The sequence below is a fragment of the Carassius carassius genome, chromosome 48, assembly GCF_963082965.1.
Source record: "Carassius carassius chromosome 48, fCarCar2.1, whole genome shotgun sequence".
In the NCBI taxonomy this organism is placed as follows: domain Eukaryota; kingdom Metazoa; phylum Chordata; class Actinopteri; order Cypriniformes; family Cyprinidae; genus Carassius; species Carassius carassius.
The window spans coordinates 15,655,311-15,674,254 of NC_081802.1; the positions used below are offsets into that span (position 1 = coordinate 15,655,311).

An 18,944-nucleotide genomic window follows, 5' to 3' on the forward strand; every position below is an offset into this window, starting at 1 on the left:
TAAAAAAATGTATTGAACACTTACTGTTACAGACCAGCTGAGAAAATGCTTACAGAACAGAAGAATTTTGAATGAGATTTAATGGTGCTACACTTGGCAGAATTTGACAGTGACCTATACATAAATATTTTTCAGGAAAACATGGTGTAGAATTGATTTTACCCATTTTTAAAGTTTTACACACCAAAATGGAGCCAAATATGAATGCTAGTTTGCTAAAACAACCGTTTTTTTTTTTTTTTTTTTTGGTTATACGGTTAACATAAACCAATAGCCTACCTGGCCTAGATAACATCACTGGCAAAGAAAATTGTTTCAAAATTGTAATTTAGTTATAAAATGTGTAATTGGTAGTGATGGATGCTTTCGAAACACTGCTTTGTGAAGCTATGAAACCTTTGCAAATCATTTATTTCTAACCAGTATTTTGGAGCCTGTATAAAACTTCCAAAGTCACATGATTTCAGTAAACTTGTTTTAATTATTGTTTTAATTATCAAAACTGTTTTGAAATGTTTAAAAATTTCAGTGAACACATAGTGTCTGTGTTTTTTTTTTAACCTGTTCTTGGATCAAGTTTATAAATTTGAAGACATTTTAATGTTCTATTTGTTTACTCTTATTAAGGGACTAGTGACTCTTACTGTAGAACGACCTAGCTATGTGATTCTAGAGCAAATTTGACCCCGTCTTTACCTTTCTCTTGTGCAAACACTACACACCGATGTGTGTGTGGTTAAATCTGCACTTTATATTAGATGCACACACACATGTGTTAATTCGCAGAGGTGTACCGTGGCTATTTGAGCAGTGTAGATGGATGGAGGATTGACAGGGGCAGGGGACACCAGGCCAGGTGGAGCCCAGGTGTGAGTGAGTTCAGTGAGGGTAAGCTGCAGGTTGTGCCAGGGGTCAGCTGGAGCTCGCACATCATGCGAACACACCAAAACCACTCCATGCATCACAACACACACACACACGGTTGGAGATCCATACACTCTCAAATAATTTTTATTTAGTCCTCCCCCTGGTCTGAACCTTTTCTCTCCGGGTTGAATGAAGTGCACAGAATAAAATGCTTGAAAAGTACTTCATTTCTATTCTGTTTTTCAGATTAGCTGATATATGTGTGTGTCTAAGAGACATTACTAACATCAACATATAACACTGTGTAATAATGTTTTTATACTATAATTGCATACTTAAAGAGATATCTGATTTCTTAGCCACTATAGGTAAATAATGCTTAAAATAACACCAGTTTGCACAATCAATAAAAATAACAGACTGTTTTGTCCAGATAACTGGAACTGGCAGACACTGGAAACCTTACTTTAATATCATACTGTATATGTTTTTCTTCTAATTACAATATTGTGCCGTTAGCTCAGCAACATGCCTAAGTCAAGCTCTGTTGGAATGTCAGTAGTTTCTCGTTTCCACAAGGAGCCCTATTTGTGTGACGCACAGAGTTGGCGCCCTTGCAGAGCATTTCCATTTAGTATGCAGCTGCCTTGTAGGCAGTAAACAGTACTGCAACTCAACTAGTTTCATGTGGAGAATATTTGACTGTTAGGCATTTTTAAGGTCTCGGTCATAACTTAGGGGTCTGGCGGTGTCTACAAATTATTGCCGTGTCTGTTATTTTATGCTTGAAACTTATCGTCGACCCTCACTTGATGAGGCAGCCTCTATGTCGGGGGCCCCAGACACACACATATCTCCCACTTTGAGATTACCGAGCACTTGTGAAGACTAGATGGTCTGCGTTCACAAAGATTTACCTCTTCCTCCGTGTCACTCCCTACATGTCATCGGTTTTCTGTTTCTTTCACACTCCCTTTTCTCCTCGTCTGCCCTCTGTCAGACTCTCCTCTCTTCCTGTACCTCTCTTCTCACTTCTGCTGGCTTTCTGTTGCCCTCTCGTCGATTTGCTTTGTCTGTGTAACATTTATCAGTTCATCTCCTCCCGGCCAGCCCTCTGGTATCTGTTACACCACCTGATCTCCCTCTGCATACACGTCCATCTGTGCTGCTAGGACGACTGTCGGTAACCACTGCGACCTGTCACCCTCACACACACAAATCACAACTGTAATATGACCACCACACGCTACATGCTGTGCAGAATCATTCATATGTACAGACACACAAACAACATTTTGAAGAGCTGCGAACTTTGATTTTCGAGGAAGCATTTGCATGTGTATTAGCAGGAACAGTCTAAAAAAAGTAGTGTTTATCCTGACTAGAGATGCTAGAGTAGAATTTAAAACTTTTTTTCCCTCAAGTTGAATTGCAGATTGGTAGATAAACATGATCTTGACCTTGTTTGTTTGATACTGCATTTGTATGACATGTTTTGTATGGTTCAGCTAATGCTACATGTGTTTCCAAGATGGCCGCCGAAACTGGTTTTACTTCAACAGATTTTTATTATATCTGGATTTGGTTTATGACTTGATTTCTGAGGAAGCATTGGCAGTATATGCCACTTTGGATGAAAATCTCAAACGTTTTTTGCAAAATTGAATGGGGAGAAGAAGAAAAAAAACATCAAACCAATGATAAATTTAAAATGTTTCATATTTATATTAAAATAGCATTATTACATTAACAATAATTTCCATCAAAACAAATAACAATTACTCTTGGAAGCAGATAGGTAGTGCATCTACCTTTTATAAATAAGTTACGTAAAAAGCCTGAAAATGCACAATTTACAAACAGTTATTTTATAGCTTTACAAGATTCCAGAAGCAGCTGAATGCACAGACGGATGTTAGGGGACAGCAGGCATAAAATGACAGAGCACTCCATACCGCCCCCTACAGGATGGGAGTATCTCACTGTTACCTCATTACAGCTAAACACAGTCTTCTTATTTCCATTTAAATATTGAATTAGGAACTATTTGACTGTGCATCTACCAACATGCGAACATTGAGTGCTTTCAGCACTTCATAGTTAATAATCTCCAGTGTACGTCATTCCAGTGTTTTTGCACCAATTAAATAATGTGCATGATACTGAGAGATCCTTACAAAAAAGAACTGAGGCAGTACCAGAAGGATTACCATATTCATATACCATGGTATATAGATACTCCAAAGTACTTCAACCAATACCATCAGATTACCATGGTAAATGTCCAAAAGACTGTTTAGTAAGTGCTTTTACTCCTCGATTTTATATCTAGCCAGCTGATATTTTGCTATTTAATAAACTTGGAGTGTTCAAGTAGCTTGGAAAATGTACAGATTATACCTTTTGAGTTATATGTGTAATATTTATTTGTATTTTATCCTTTTCTGGAAGTCCTGAGCTTTATATCTCCAGTTGTTATGCTCTTTGAGATTCCCAGTTCAAAGTCCTTACAACTTTCCAGTTACATATTCCAGTTTTGACTTCTTCCAGTTGCTATTCCAGTAGTTCGTCCAGTGGATAAATAGTCCACAGTTGTTTTCCAACCCGACCCACAGTAGGTCTACATCATTCATTGGCATTTGAAGGCTACTTTGACTTTCCCCAAGTAGCTAATCACTGATTTGAGCCCGTTCTTGGCCAGCCAAGTCAATATTGCACCACATTTGGCAACTGTTCTGCTGACCGAAGTGTGAAGTGTATTTGGCAGACCGTAATGCTGTTGTTTTAAATACAGTCTCACTATTAGGCAGGTTGTGTTTGCGTCCATATGGAATCCCTTTTAAGTCCTCTCTCACAGGAAATCCTGAGTGCGACCAACTCCCATAGGGCAGACCCTGCAGAACTGGTGGCCTCCAATGACTGCAATGGCTGATGGGAAATGTAGTTCATGGGAGCTTTTTTTTTGGCAAAGATCAAAGAAATTTCCAGTTATTATAAAGACATTTCCAGTGTGTCTCTGCTATATCCTGTGTGTGTGTGTGTGTATGTGTCTCCACCCTGACTCCCAGCTTTGTGGTTGCTACTGGGAATTTGGCAGCAGTTCAAAGTCTTGGTATTCTTCAGGACATTACCCTGTAAGAGGATAAGGGTCCAAATCTGGTTAGATCTTTGATTAGATTTCACTTGAAAATTTAATTGCTTTGTTAAATTGCTTTGTTTGTGTCATTTCCGCACCACTAACGGTATCAAACTGAACTACAGTCTGTTTAAATGGGCTCAACCAATAGTATTTATATATTGAGGAAGCTTTGAACCTTAGCATTGTTAATCCAACAATGGTAGACTGGTTGTTGGAAAACATTTCTGCAGTTCTGTTTTAATGCCACTAGTTACACAGAAATGACTCGGTTTTGGTGTATTCTATGTTTAGTAGTGTACGGGTCAATTACATGTAAGTGTGTTCACAAGGAATAATCTTTTAAAGCACATGTGCCAATGTGCTGTTTGTATTCTTGTTGGTTTCATATAATTTTGAAACACTTTTGTATCATTTTCAAGTTTAAATTGAATGATTTAAAAGTGTCATGTGGTGTAAAGTCAAAAGTATATTTTTTTTCCCTAAAACTTAATTTATGCTTAATTTATATCTTACCTTATTATTATTTTCAAAAACGTTTTGAAAAAATATATTTTCAAGGTAACAAGTTTCCATGGATTCAAGGTAAATATCATTACATTTTTGGGGAATCATACCACATGACTTTTTACAATCTTGTGTCATTTCCTGTTTTGGTGCTGGTAGCCACTGACTTTCATAGTATTTTTTTCTTTTTTCAATACTATGGAAGTCATTGGCTACCGTCAAGTGTTTGGTAACAAACATTTTTAAAAATATCTTCTTTGTGTTAAACAGCTAAAATAAATTCATAGAGGTTTGGAACAGCTTTAGTGTAAATAAATAATGACAGAAATTTAATTTTTGGGTCAACTGCCACTTTCTTATCAATAATTTTATTATTTTATTGAGGCTTTTGTGTCTTTTTGTCATGTCATTGAGCCACACATTAGATTCTTAATACAATAATAAAATTAAATTACATTATCAACGCTCTCATGGAGGCCTTGCTCATCCTCCTCCGGTGTTTCCGCCGGTGCTTCCGTGGGGGCTGGAGAGGGGGCGCAGTCTGTGTGGCTGAGGGCGTGCTGGGAGGGGCTTCATTATGGGATAATGAAGAAAATAGAACACATAAAGAATGTAGTTAGAAGGATGATTGGATGAACGCTGAAATAATTAATCTCAAGGCAGCCATCAAAATATTAGCGTTACATGATTTGTTAACCATTGACTTTATAAGCTAACTCTGACATTTAAGAAATGGAAAGAATAACAGGAAGCATAAGCTGCTAATTACAATACAATGTGTTCACAACCAATAACTCAACAGACAATCTAGACACTGACCTGTTCTTTGTGCGCTAGTCTGTTGTTGGCTAACTGCTTGTGTTGTATGCTGGTGAAGCTGATGGTGTCTGTGCTGTTGGTGGCGAAGATGATGTTGTGTTTCCTCTTGTTGCCGTTCCCTTTCCTGCTTATTTTGATTACTCGCTTCTGATTGGTGGTGGTGGTGGTGGTGGTGATGATGTTTTCTAACTTCTGATTGATCAGAGTGATGATTTGGTGCTTCTGATAAGCCACTGGATTGGCCAATGACCTCAACGTGGCTGTAAGTGTGACTAAGACCGTCTAATTGGCTGCTGTCTGGCATGCTGTGCTCTGATTGAACAGAATTGTGGGTAGGACTGTTTTTTGGTTGCTGTGGTGTCGTTTGATTTTGTTTCGTCTGTTGATCCTCTTGCGGATGTTTGTCATAATGCTGTTGCGTCTTTTTCGTCATGCCGTCGCCACTGTTTTCGGATTTCATGTGTTCGACCTCCTCTGTTTGTGTTGTGTCACTCATCATGCGTGGATCTCCTAATGTGGTTGGTCTAGTGGGAACATCTCCTCTGCTTGTATAAACTGGCGTGTTTGTATGTTGGTATGGGCTTTGTCTGTAGCCCTGTGTGTGTGTGACTGTGTATTTGGACTGCCATTGTACTTCTTGACTCTCTCTATCCTCCAAATGGAGCCTTTGATTATGTTTAAGTTCATCATTGCGGTGTAGCTCCTCTTTCGATTGCTTCTTTGGTAATGTAACTTTTTGGTGGAGTCTGTGCGGAGGAAGGGGTGTGGTCTGGAGCCGTGGGGGATGTGCAGAAACACGTGATTGACAGCTACAAGTCACATGGTCCTCCACGGGTATGACAACCTTCTCATAGACTGGCTGTCGGTTGATAAACTGTATTTTTGTCATCTAGACAAAAAAAAAAAAAACAAGATATCAAAATAATGATATTTACAATGATAAAAAAAAATAAACTACATGTTAATACTGGGTTAAATAGTCCATTTGTAATTAGATTACTATTTTTATTTTATAATTGTTATGTTAACAATGTGATATGCTAATCTGCATAACATTACACATTACAATTGGATAAAATTGTCTATTTGTGATTAGATTTTTATGTTAGCATATGTTGCTAAGCTAACAATGTTATACACAAATTAACATTGAAATGCACAGTACATATAAATATTAGGTAAATCAATGTATTTATAACTATATTGACCTATTTAAACGTTAGCATGTTGCTAAGCTAGCAATGTTATTCACCAATTGGCATAACATACACAACATAAATATTCTGAAAAATAGATGATGATGAAGATATCTTAATCAAGATTTTTTTTCACAAAGTGCAATGCATTCTGGGATGACCTTCTCAGTAAATCATTCATGTAATGTTGCTTGAGAATTTGGCCAAAATAGATATTTTAAGGCATTATTATATTGCTCATCTTTTAGAAAACTTGTTATCTAAAAGCAGCTACAAAGTCATTACAATTTTGCGCATAAATACCTGTAAATGTCGCGTTTCTGTGGTGACTGGCGTGCATTGTAGAATGCGTGTGTTGCAGCAGCCCGAACAGCGCTGCACTTCCACACACGGAGGCCATAACAAGAAGTTGGCGTTCCGTCTGTCCAACATCGAACGGGTCACTTCCATAACTTCTGTTCTCACTTTACACATTGCCTGCTGGGCCACCTGAACGTCTATGAGAGAGACAGAAATAACAGTTAACTTCATGTTTATGTAACATTTATTTATCAAACTCCCTCATAGCAGCAGTCAAACTGGATGGAAGACAAACCAGACTAACAGGACTACTATAATTCACCCTCTCAGTGCTGTCAGAGTCTGTTTGTTGTACAATTCGCAGATCTGAGGTGCACTTGTCTGAAAGTGAGCACTCAGAAAGAGAAAAAACATAAGGGTTTGAGTATTTGTGCGAAAAAAGCGTGGGTGGTAAAATTGAACTTTGAAACTTGTGTGTGTTTGAGGGTGACCTAAGGACATGTGGCGAGACAGGATGAGACCGAATCAATCACAGAGATGCAACAGCAGACTCCAGGCTCATATAAGCACATCTCACACACTCGCACAAACACACAACAAAGCCACAACACCATTGAGGAATGTAGATGCCACAGTGTCTCAAAATAATCGCCACAGACTGTAAATACATAGAAATCCTGCTAGAGGACAGAGATAAAGAGACAGTGAGACAAAGAGAGGAAGGAAGGGAATGCTAGCAGACTTACTAAGGCTTCTGGGAAGACGTCTGTGTGTTCCGTTAGATTGCACCTCATTCTCAGGCTTTTCATCATCTTCCTCTAAAAAATGAAAGACAAAACGAAGGAGGGATTAAAAATCTGGAACATTGTCCACCAATTTTGAGTAGTTAGTGATCTTGAAAGCTGATTTCAGATCTTGTAAACTCCTGAAATCCACCAGTTAATATAAATATAATGATAACTATAAAGTTTTGATAATCAATCTTAGGTGCTGTTTACATAACGGCATTTCAACGAAATACTTTTTAAATGTTTAAGTCGTTCATTTACCCAACAACGGCATTTTGAGGGCCAGAAAATGCAAACAAACTGCAGGATTTGAAAAGTTATCGTCTCTGTTGTTTAAATATAAAAATGTGAAGTTGTGATGCACAGCATAACGTGTTAGGGTTTCTTTACAAAGTGACATCGCCAACTACTGGCCTGGCATGCACAAAACAGCATTTTATGTTATTTTAAGTGAACCTAATACTATGAGAATACAGAAGTCCAGCACAGCACAGCTTTAAGCTAATGAATGATAAAGATAGCCAATCAGAATCCATCCAACATTAAAGTGCTTGGAAAATTTATAGTGGCTCATGACAAAATGGCAATGCATGCCTCTAGTAAACAGAAGGTTAGCATCCATTAATGCAGATGTTAGTAGTTATTGTTATAGTTATTATTCTGTATGTGAATGGACCTTAAAGGGAAAACTAACTACAACTATAACAATAGTGACACAGAGGAACAATTTCATTCAAATCTCATTCAGAATTTTTTTTACAACTGATATTGCAGAATTGCGATAGTAATGAACAGAAAGTGGATGCTAATATAGATGTCATGGTGTGAATGGGCCTTTTATGTCTGATCTACCAATGTACAGAAATACTGTACATTTTCAAAATAGTATTTGTATATGATTTAATTTCCTAATTTTCTCATCGCATCTTTTTAGGGGACTTCAGGACCTATATGTTCCCCTCTTGGGGAGACACTCCAGTAAAATAGTGTAAGAAAAAGAACCTCAAAGACAGACAGAACAAGAATTGTATGATTCTATGATGTTGTATAATGAGTCTGCTTTTTTGTTTATCTGACATAAGAATGTTGGACATAAGTGTTGTATAGTTAAAGAATTTCTAAATTTGTTTAGTAAGTGTTACTAGGTATAACAAACTCTGTAAACTTACAACTATTCCATCAACTAGTTCTCTATTGAAATGCACATTACATACGACTGGAACTCTTGTCTGTGCATTTGTGTCTCTGTATGTCCCATCCTAAAGACCTGCTGTGTCTTTATGATGATTGCCATTTGAATCGTCTTGATTCCACTGTCCCGGCACCTTGCCATAAATCTAATCAAGAGTATCCATAAGTGCCGTTCGTCTGGTATAATAGCTCTTGAAGTAAAGGTCGTAACATTGTTAAATCTGGCTAAAATGCACACACATACACAAATTGGTATAGGGAACAATAGTGTAGCTTTGTGTTTGTGTCCCTTCTGTAAACTTAGAGCTGGACTGGGCTCAAGGTCACTACTATTGTGCCTGTGAAAAGCTATGCAGTGCCCATTCATGTAAATATTACCATTATCCACACGCATGCACACACACACACACACACGTGTACACACACACACATACACTGCATTCCAGACCCCTCACTCTTTCCTGCCTCACATTTCCACTCAACACACTCCAGAAAATACCCACATTCCACATTTACTAGTTTGAAGTAGTGCTGATATGAGTTTTTCAATGTCCTATGATGATATGTAGAGAGCAAGGCGGCAAATGTAAGATATAATGTCAATATTTGTGTGACAGTATATAACTATATAACCAAATATAACCAAATTTATGAATTTCATAAGACGATTAAAGTGATACTCCACCCTAAAATGAAAATGTTGTCATTAATCACTTACCCCCATATCGTTCCAAACCTGTAAAAGCTTTGGTCATCTTCGGAAAACAATTTAAGATATTTTGGATAAAAACCGGGAGACTTTCATAAAAGTATGAAAGACATTGTCAGAATAGATTATCAGTGGTTCAACCGTAATGTTATGAAGCAATGAGAATACTTTTTAAACGTGAATAAAAGTAAAATAACAAATTTATTTAATAATTTGTCTTCTCTGTCTCTCCCCACATCACCGTAATTTTTTATTTTTTTTTACTTCTCATACAAAAAGTATTCTTGTCGCTTCATAACGTTACGGTTGAACCACTGATGGCAGATGGACTATTCTGACGATGTCTTTCATACTTTTCTGGACCTTGACCGTGCAATTTACTTGGCAGTCTTTGGGACAGTCACAAGCCTCCCCGGTTTTCATCCAAAATATCTTCAATTGTGTTCAGAAGACAAACAAAGCTTTTACAAGTTTGGAACGACATGGGGGTAAATTATTAATGACAAAATTGTAGTTTTTTGGTGAAGAATCCCTTTAAATGTATTTTATTTTTATTTTATTTTATTTTTTAAGTAAATGCACTTGGTTTGATATTTTGTTCGTAAAAACAAATCAAAATATATAATGTACTAATAAAAATGTTTATGCATTTTATCATACTGTGTTCATGTATTTTTTTAAATGTTTTAAATGATTTATAATCCTTTTTTAATATATGTAAGATGTTAGACAGACAGTATAAATATATAATGTGTTTAATAATAATTTATTATTATTAATAATAATAATAATAATAATAATAATAAAACTTATTTTGTGAGTATTTTTTGTCATTTTTAAAATCACACACATGTATATAAACTGTTATGTTTTGTATGCTCTATCTTGTATATAGTTTATTTGGGATCAGCTTTACCTACGGATTCTACGTCCAGAAGCCTCTTCAGATCATCTACAGATGAGATTGGACTGTTCATCACTAAATCCACTAGAGATGGAGGGAGAGGATCCTTCTGATGAAAAAAAAGAGAGAAAAAGAGATGGTCAAAAATGACCAGAACGGACAAATCTGTCTGAGTGAAAAACCAGTTCCTGTAATTTCAATAGCCTCCCCATATCCATGTCTAGTCAGAGTATTGCATACACACACGTGTTGCAGAATTACAGAGAGCATGTGTGGGGAGCTCAATTTGTACTTTGTGTTTCTTTTTATCTCTGTCCTTTATTAAGCTGCCTTACTCATAATCAGGTCGCTCTATGTGCGTGTGATGTGGTCAGTGTCATGTGGCAGGCACACAGTGGGAAAATAAATATATAAATAAAACATATTGCCATAAGGAACAAACCAATCAAAAATCACACCACCACACAGTTATAATTCGTAATTTCATATAGTGTACCGCAGTCAGGAGACTTCTTCAGCATTATGCTGTTAAGTGACATGAATGCAATTGATTTCTCTTGCATTTTAAATGAGTTTGATATACTTTATATACAGATAAGTGATATAAATTTTGGCCATGCTGATTAATTGACCAATATAGACCATGTTATAGACCATTGTTATTGGTAATAGTAGTTCCCCATTTTGAGTAAAGCAAGTCATTTTAGTAAGTTTAAGTGAATCTAGTTGGCTGTCATTAAAGTGCATTAGTTATAACCAGCTGATCAAAGTAGTATTAAGTTTTTTTTTTTTTAAGTTAGACAAACATCCAACTAAAATGATTCAGAAAATCACTCCATGAACAATGTATAAATGGTGTTTTTGTGCTAAAATCGCTAAGCTGCAACCATTTAAACTGACTAAAATCAGATCACGTTACATATGATATCACACTCTTGAATATAATATAACTGCCCACGTTTAATATGCTAATATGACAATAAAAGTCTAATGAGAATTCGTAACTAATTTGATTTGTTCGTGCGATGAATTAATTAAAAAATTTCTTCCCATTGAGGGATAAGTCTAGGGGCAGAACTTAATTTAAGACTTAAGTGAATACTTGTAGCTACGCAATTTTGATTTAATCCATCATTTTATTCCAAAATGTCTTAATGCAACATTATGGATGCATTCTCAATGTGGACACAAGGGGTGCTGTTCTTCAACATTCTTCTACATTGAGTTTTGTTTTTTAGGTCAGCTACGGTCATGGCATATAATCACTCAATTTTTAATAATTTTGAAGATTTAACAATTGTAACTATTCGTAGCTATTTGTACAACTGCACTCATACATTTTCATTCGATTTACTCTCGCCCCACGGAGAGGTAAGTTTAGAGATGGAACTTCAAACATACGTTTTTCATTCGTTTTAATAAGAATCATAGAAAAAATATGTATGAAACTGGTCCCTTGCAAAATAGCTGTTTTGCAAAACACACATGCACTAAAAAAGATTTCATACCCACTGTCAAGTGCGTGTGTGTGTGTGTGTGCTGTAACACGTATACTGATCCTATTAGGATGACGTCACTACCATTTGCCACATGAATCATGGGACACTGGAATGCCAATAGTTCATCCAGGGGAAAAGTTGAGGAGGAATGAGGTATAATTATGGACCTGGATTGCTATACGCACACTCTTGAAACATAGGGCGGCCACATGGCAGTCTACCATTACTGTATTCAGATATAAAGAAATACTGTATCCACACCTGCACATACAAACACAGAGGTTGTATAAATAGATGCACTGAAAGAAGCATAAAAAGAGGGATCAAGCTTTGATAATCACGCTTACATAGTGAGAGATTAAATATTATACAAACGAATAAGCACAAGCACAAAAAGGTTGATCCATCTTCTATTTTCCAAAACTGAGTCATTAATTCGATGCACATTTGTTTGGCTCCTCTCAGTTGTTCGGCTCAGTTTTCATTCGCTCGAGTCCTTAGTCATGTCTGCAAAAGCAATTTCGCTTCTTTTTTTTTTTTTTTTAAGCCCTCGATCCGTGACACACAGTAATGCCCCGAGAGACCCAAAGCCAAATCATTTTATGTGATCCCATCCGCACGTCTTCACAGTGTCGCCTAGATTATTCCTCTCTCTTATATAACTTATACACAAGACTTATGCTGCATCAGCTGGAGGTCTAAAATCCCATCAGCTGTGCCCTTTTAAACTAAAACTTTTGTAGGTTTGCTGGTGATGCAATGGTGATATTCAAGAGACAGATTACAGAAACACCACAAGGGGATCTAGGTCTTAGAGAGATAGAGTGGACGGGAATTGATGAGCATGTCATAAAGACCTTTCCGTAAAGGTCAGTGCGCATATGTGAGAATCTGCAACCCAAATCGAAGATGCACGAATGAATGTTTTTAATGGTATATATCAATAGCCTATATTTAGAGAGCAGTAGGGCTGACAGTAACATATTGTTCCAAAAAAGATTTGCATTTAAAAACAACTAAAAGAGAAATCACTCAAAAAAATGTATATATATTTATATACATATATATATGCACATTATCCATTTATGAGTCGGTTGATACAGTTATACTGTAAGTCGATAAACTCAGAATGGCCAAATATTGACCAATATACACAATATATTTTATTATTACCAGGATTCCCACAGCAATTATGACTATTTCTAATGATTTTTTTTTTACATATACATTTTGTCTTTGTGCACGTGAGTTCAAACATTGCAAATTTCAGATTTGATGAATTCACTGGAAAACACAATTTCAAGTTTTCTATGACTGTGGGAACCCTATAGAGGACCTTGTTCTATAGCAACTCACAGCACTATTTTAACACGGCTAAAGGCGTACTGTAGTGTTAAATGCATTATAACATAACTGTGGTTTAAGCAGTGACAGTGATGCTCTTGGACTGAGCGATGTGTTTTTGGCAGTGGTCCATCTGGGAACCCATCCAGTGCACATTAATGCTGGCAACCCTAACAGTGTCTTTGTTTGAGTTTAGAATTGCAGACATAAACAAATACAGATAGATTAAGCATCAAATCAAGGATAGTTTCTCTTTTCTCTTCCACTCTGGGGCCAGCGCGCAGTCAGGCATGCTTATGAGGGCATTTGTTACGGTTTGCTTGAATTTCATCCTCGAAATCAAGCGCGCCGTGAATGCAGCTATTGTCAAGAGAGACATATAAATCAAACTCAAACCGAGCGTGACGTCAATCAGGTGAAGCTTACCTGCGCGCGACCAGACCGCAGGCACGCCGCGAGCGCCGCGAGCACCAGCAGCAGCAGCCGCGAGCTCATCATGCGCGCACATCCAACTGTCTCTCTCGCTGTCAAACACTCACACACACACACACACAGCCGCAGGAAAGTTTATTCCAGAGGGGTTGAGTCACTTTGAACGCCGTGCCAGCTGATCCTCTTTGACATTTAACGGCGTATCCGAAATCTCCAGTGTGGAAAGAAAGTGGTCACGGTCCGTCAAAAAACGCATATTAATGAAACACTTAAAAGGAAAGAAACTAAAACTCCAGTCTCCGCTTAAAACAACAGCTTTATATATCCAAGTAAGATACGTCCAGTATGTTCATTTCATAAATACCCCGTTTATTTTCATTTCAGCGCTGCAAGAATGCGACTTCTCTTGGCGCGCAGGCAATTGTTGTGTTGTAGCGCGTGTCTCAGGTGCTTTAAACCGCGCTGCAGCGCTTCTCTATAGTTTCAATCTTAAAAAACAAACCACGCCCCTCCTGCCTTCTGATTGGCTCGCTAGGTGATTCGAGGCTGGACTGATGTTTCCATATTAGGCGAATGATTAGAGGAGCGGGGGTGCTCTTCAAACATGACCTGACATTCTCTAAGTGAGACTTTTATTAGGAAAAAGGCAACAGTTTTCTCACATCCACATGTTCTGTCTCGTTTCACTGGAGGTTATCTAGCATATGAATTGTGAACTGAGAAGCAGCACTGCACTGGACGATCCGAACCAGTTGTGAGGAGACTCTGGAATTGGTATCATATATATATATATATATATATATATATATATATATATATATATTGCATTATTTCATGGCAATTAAGCACATTTCCTTCCCAAATTCTCATTACTGTGATTTTGAAATGTCACACTTTCATTAAATTGTCAAGTGTAAAGTGCCGTTTTTGCACCATTAAGTTATTGCACTGCATTTGATACTAATTTAAATAAAATAATCAATTAGCAATAATTGTGCCAGTATCTTCAAGAAAATTAATGATCTTGTCGTGTAAATATCACAAAACCAAATCTTAAACAGGATGAATTTATATTTTTATGATAGATAAATAAATAAATGAATCATCTTTGTGTATATAATTTTAATTTGAAGAGAAATGTCATTTTTGAGATTCACTAAAATATAATAATAGTAGTAGTAGTAGCCCTTTATTGTCACTAGTCACAAGTACCAGCGAAATTAGCCATCAACCATCATTTTTAAACAATCATTATTAAATATTTATTTTTGTATTTTAATCATTTTATAATAATAATCATTTTCATTTTATTTCATTTTTTTTCTTTAATCAAACATTTAATTGAAAAATATAGATCTTTTGATTTTGGAGTGAAATATGACTCACATTCTCGACAGGCTTCGTGAGAATTATAAAAAAAAAAGAGTCTGGGAAATCATTAGTTCAGTTATGTGTGTTACTATTGATATATTTTTAGATATAAACACTGCACAACAGAGAAACTAAAAAGTGAAATACCTCAGCTTCTGATTTCACAAGGTTTTGTGTTTTGGGATTTCCAGTCGAGCGATGACATCATGGAGCTGAAGTCACCTCCAGAGAGCCTGAGAATGTTTGTGAAGGTCTGACCTGATGTCTGGAGACAGAGAAGTTTAAAATGAGATGTGAAATCCTCTCGTCTCACTGCACGTACGGTGTTTGCCAGCTCTTCCGCTTTCAGGGAAAATCACACATCACAAACTATGAGAGGTCAGAGGTCACAGGGACACGCCGGCCCCCTTTGCTGCAGCAGCAGGAAGTGACATGGACATTTGAACGTCTCTTGGGGGCTATTTATAAACCTGCTGACCTTTTCTATCCACATGCAGTGAGTGATTGACGTGACCCAAGTTATTGTGAGCCGCAGGAGCTACTGATCACCTGCACTTCAGATCAGACTTAACTCTGGCACACACAAAAGCCACAAAAACAAATATAGGTGATGTCATTAAGATAAGATCAGGTGAAACACAGAGTGAGTCAGATTTGACACACAGTGTGAGAGTGTTCTGGGTCAGTCCCGGTGTGTCACTGCAGACCAAGTCCTGTCTGGCTCTCTGATTTAATTGATTAAGCCAATTTTCCACCTCCATTAGTAGGCCAGCCAAAATTCCTGAACTGAATGTTCAGGCTTTGAGGAGCTGCTCCTGCTCGTCCCCACCGCCCTCCACCCCTTCTCTTCTGCCTCAACAGAGCTCACTGAAAGAATCCAAGATTTCCATGGAATTTCTTCAGTGAAATCCAATCTGAAAACAGAGGGAGGGTCTGCCGCATATCACAGATGCTTTAGCAAGAATTAGGCAGGATTGAGGACAAAAATGTAACATTTATAGTAAATATCTATTAATTAATAGGTATAGTAAAAAAAAAAGTAATTATTGAGTGAGATATTGTGAAGTGAAAGTGATGTGACATACAGCCAAGTATGGTGACCCATACTCAGAATTTGTGCTCTGCATTTAACCCATCCAAAGTGCACACACACAGAGCAGTGAACACACACACACCATGAACACACACCCAGAGCAGTTGTACATCATTAATTGCAAGAAGTTATTTATTCATTTCTTCTTCTTCTTATTATTTATTTATTTATTTTACTTTTTTGTAACCATTGCATAGCTCAGGCCCTTTGTTCATCTCAAGTTTGTAAAAAAGAAAAAAGAAAAAAATAATTATTATTATTATTATTATTATTACTTAATAATAATAATAGCTATACTTTAAGAACAATAGCAATAATAATACCTTTATTAGGAAATAAAAATACAAAAAAAAAATAATTATTATTATAATACCCATATAAACAAAAATAGAATAATATTATTTATGTTATATTTTTAACTATTATTATTATTTCTTAAAAATAATAGCTGTACTTTAAGAACAATAGCAATAATAATACTTTCATTAGGAAATAAAAATACAAAAAGACAATAATAATTACTAATATAACCTTATAAACAATAAACAAAAATAGAATAATATTATATATGTTATATTTTTAACTATTATTATTATTATTATTTCTTAAAATACTATAATTATAATTGCTGTTGTTATTAAATAATAATAACAATTATGATGTTAAAATAAATGACAACAATAGTAATAATAACAATTATTTTTTATAGATTATTATAATAAAAAATCCTATAATAATACACACCAGCCTCAGAGCGGATATTGTCCTCTGGTCTAGTGGCACTAAGCAGGTGATGCTTAGATAGTTAACAGTACCCTTGGAAGAAAGGATGGAGGAGGCTCATGATTGAAGCACAAGAAATATCAAGACCTTATCCCTGAGAGCCAGCAAAATTGATGGCAGGCCTCAAATTTCTCAGTAGAGGACGGCTGCAGAGGTTTTGCTGGGCAGTCACTCCGGAGAACCCTTGGGCTGCTGGGTATTGAAGGGATAGCCAGGAAACAGCTGGTAGGCAAGGTTACTGAACAGACTGAAACAGCATCTCAGTGGATCTGGATGCAGCGGGAGGTGCTGTGGCAGGGCCAAACTATTGAAGGACGAACAACAACATAGAGTTGGTTGTGGTCAGCAGGGGTAGATCCAGGACGCAGAATCTGAAGGGGGTGCTCATCTGATGACCAGCTGTAACTACCAACACTCTGACCTGGTGCTTGAAAGTTGAAGAGAAGGAGAGGAGAAGCAATGCCACTGGCTTACAGTTGGTGCAGGGCCTGTAAAGGGCTTAAACAACAACAACATTAATATAATATAATATAATATAATTGTTTGAGTGAAATAACTGTGCATCTCTCTTTACAAACAATTTGTGAGTTTAGTTACTTAGAGATTTTACCTCCTCGTTGCTGAGAAATATAATGCAGAGATCCAGTATCTAAGCCATTTTATAAATAAAAGTCTTTGTGTTGGCCTACACTTGAATGTTTCTGTGTGTGCAGTGGGATCTCCAGTCTCTCTCTCTCTCTGTACGATTGGGGTGTGTGTGTGTGTGTGTGTGTGTGTGTGTGTGTGTCAGTTAAAGCAGTACATTAATACAGATTGGTGGTTAAACTGACTTGGAACTACCTGTGCATTAAACGGTTTTAATGCATACCTGCCAGCCAATCAGAATCGAGTATCTAGACAGACCATGAAATAAAATATAATAATAGTAATTAAGGAAATATATGTAAATACTTTTTTTCTTTTCTTTTTTTTTCTTTCCTGAAGGATACAAGAGCTAGTAGGGAATTTCAGGCTTGATCTCCTGATTGTCTGGGAATTTTGGCTGAACAATGGCGAGCTCACAGCCTGCATGCTGTGAAGTTCGCCCTGCTTTCGTTCTCAACTCACTTCTTTTAAAACTGAAGGGTGGCAGGAGGAGGTGGCGTACAGATGTGGACCTGTAGAGGGAGAAGGCAAAACAGCGGGTGGGAGCGAGTGGGGCGGGGGGCATCTGTTTGTGCATTGTATGTGTTTTCCCCGAGTCAACAGTAGAGGAAATGAATTCAGCAGCTAAATATACAAACATCACAATAAGCTAGCGAACAGCAGCTGCACGCGGAAGGCTAATGCAATGAGTATAATAGCAGATGAAGACAGCCGGTGGATATGAGGATCTGGTAATGAAATATATGGACGGATTGATAGTTTGATGATGTGAACTGGAGGTCAAGGAGAGTGTGGAGAGCCAGGTGAATTTCATATTTGATTGGTTGCTAACGCAAAAACTGTTCTCAATGTGTCACTGTGTTTAGGTGTTTGTGTGCGATCATCATAGCAGCAGGTCATGAGGGAATCACCGTTCCAGGCTGGAGGAGAAAACAGGAAGCTGCGCTGATGGTTTTTTTCCTCTAACTGGTGTTAATGTGGAGCCAGGATTCTGGATTCGACCCAATGATCATAGAGAGACATAGAGCTTCACTGTATGCCTCGACCTGGACAGAATCATTACCACTGCAGCTGTCTGCAAGAAAACATCCACAATTAGTTGTTTGTGTTATATCTTTATCTCCCTATATTTACAGATCTGCCCTTTTTGGGAAAGATTTACTAAACAGCAAATTAGCATGAGAGTGCAATCCCATAAAAGTGCAGATGGGAGTGGAAAGTTCTAAGAACAAAGGCACAAAATGGTTTAAGATGCTTTTTTGGGAGTGAAATAATGGGACAGATATGAGTAAATAGACTAGCATAGTGCAAATCATATTATATATATTTTTTTTTATTTCATACATTTTACTTCTGAAAG

The 18,944-nt window shown here is 37.0% G+C and overlaps 1 protein-coding gene across 3 annotated transcripts; it reads right to left on the reverse strand.

Annotated features, from left to right (window-relative positions):
• Window positions 1-2,568: 2,568 nt before the first annotated feature.
• LOC132131481 (putative cyclin-dependent serine/threonine-protein kinase DDB_G0272797/DDB_G0274007) lies at window positions 2,569-14,151 on the reverse strand. 3 transcript variants are annotated; one of them, XM_059543524.1, is made up of 7 exons: window positions 13,687-14,151; window positions 10,430-10,523; window positions 7,572-7,643; window positions 6,829-7,022; window positions 5,330-6,218; window positions 4,966-5,080; window positions 2,569-3,999 (listed from the first exon to the last, which is right to left on the reverse strand). In XM_059543524.1, exons 1-7 carry the CDS (start codon window positions 13,756-13,758, stop codon window positions 3,987-3,989), a joined length of 1,449 nt encoding a protein of 482 aa, XP_059399507.1. In that variant the 5' UTR covers window positions 13,759-14,151; the 3' UTR covers window positions 2,569-3,986. The 3 variants fall into 3 exon arrangements, with proteins under 3 accessions (XP_059399507.1, XP_059399506.1, XP_059399508.1); XM_059543523.1 differs by having other exon boundaries at window positions 10,430-10,526; XM_059543525.1 differs by lacking the exon at window positions 13,687-14,151 and having other exon boundaries at window positions 10,434-10,521.
• Window positions 14,152-18,944: the final 4,793 nt, after the last annotated feature.

Bases quoted from the DNA above. Each gene is read 5' to 3' on its own strand.
- LOC132131481 (XM_059543523.1), bottom strand. From the start codon at position 13,758: ATGATGAGCTCGCGGCTGCTGCTGCTGGTGCTCGCGGCGCTCGCGGCG. The intron at 7,644-10,429 runs GTAAAGCTGATC...TTCATTTTTTAG, and splicing joins TCTGGACGTAGAATCCGTAG to AGGAAGATGATGAAAAGCCT. The intron at 6,219-6,828 runs GTATTTATGCGC...TTTTTTGTCTAG, and splicing joins CAGAAACGCGACATTTACAG to ATGACAAAAATACAGTTTAT.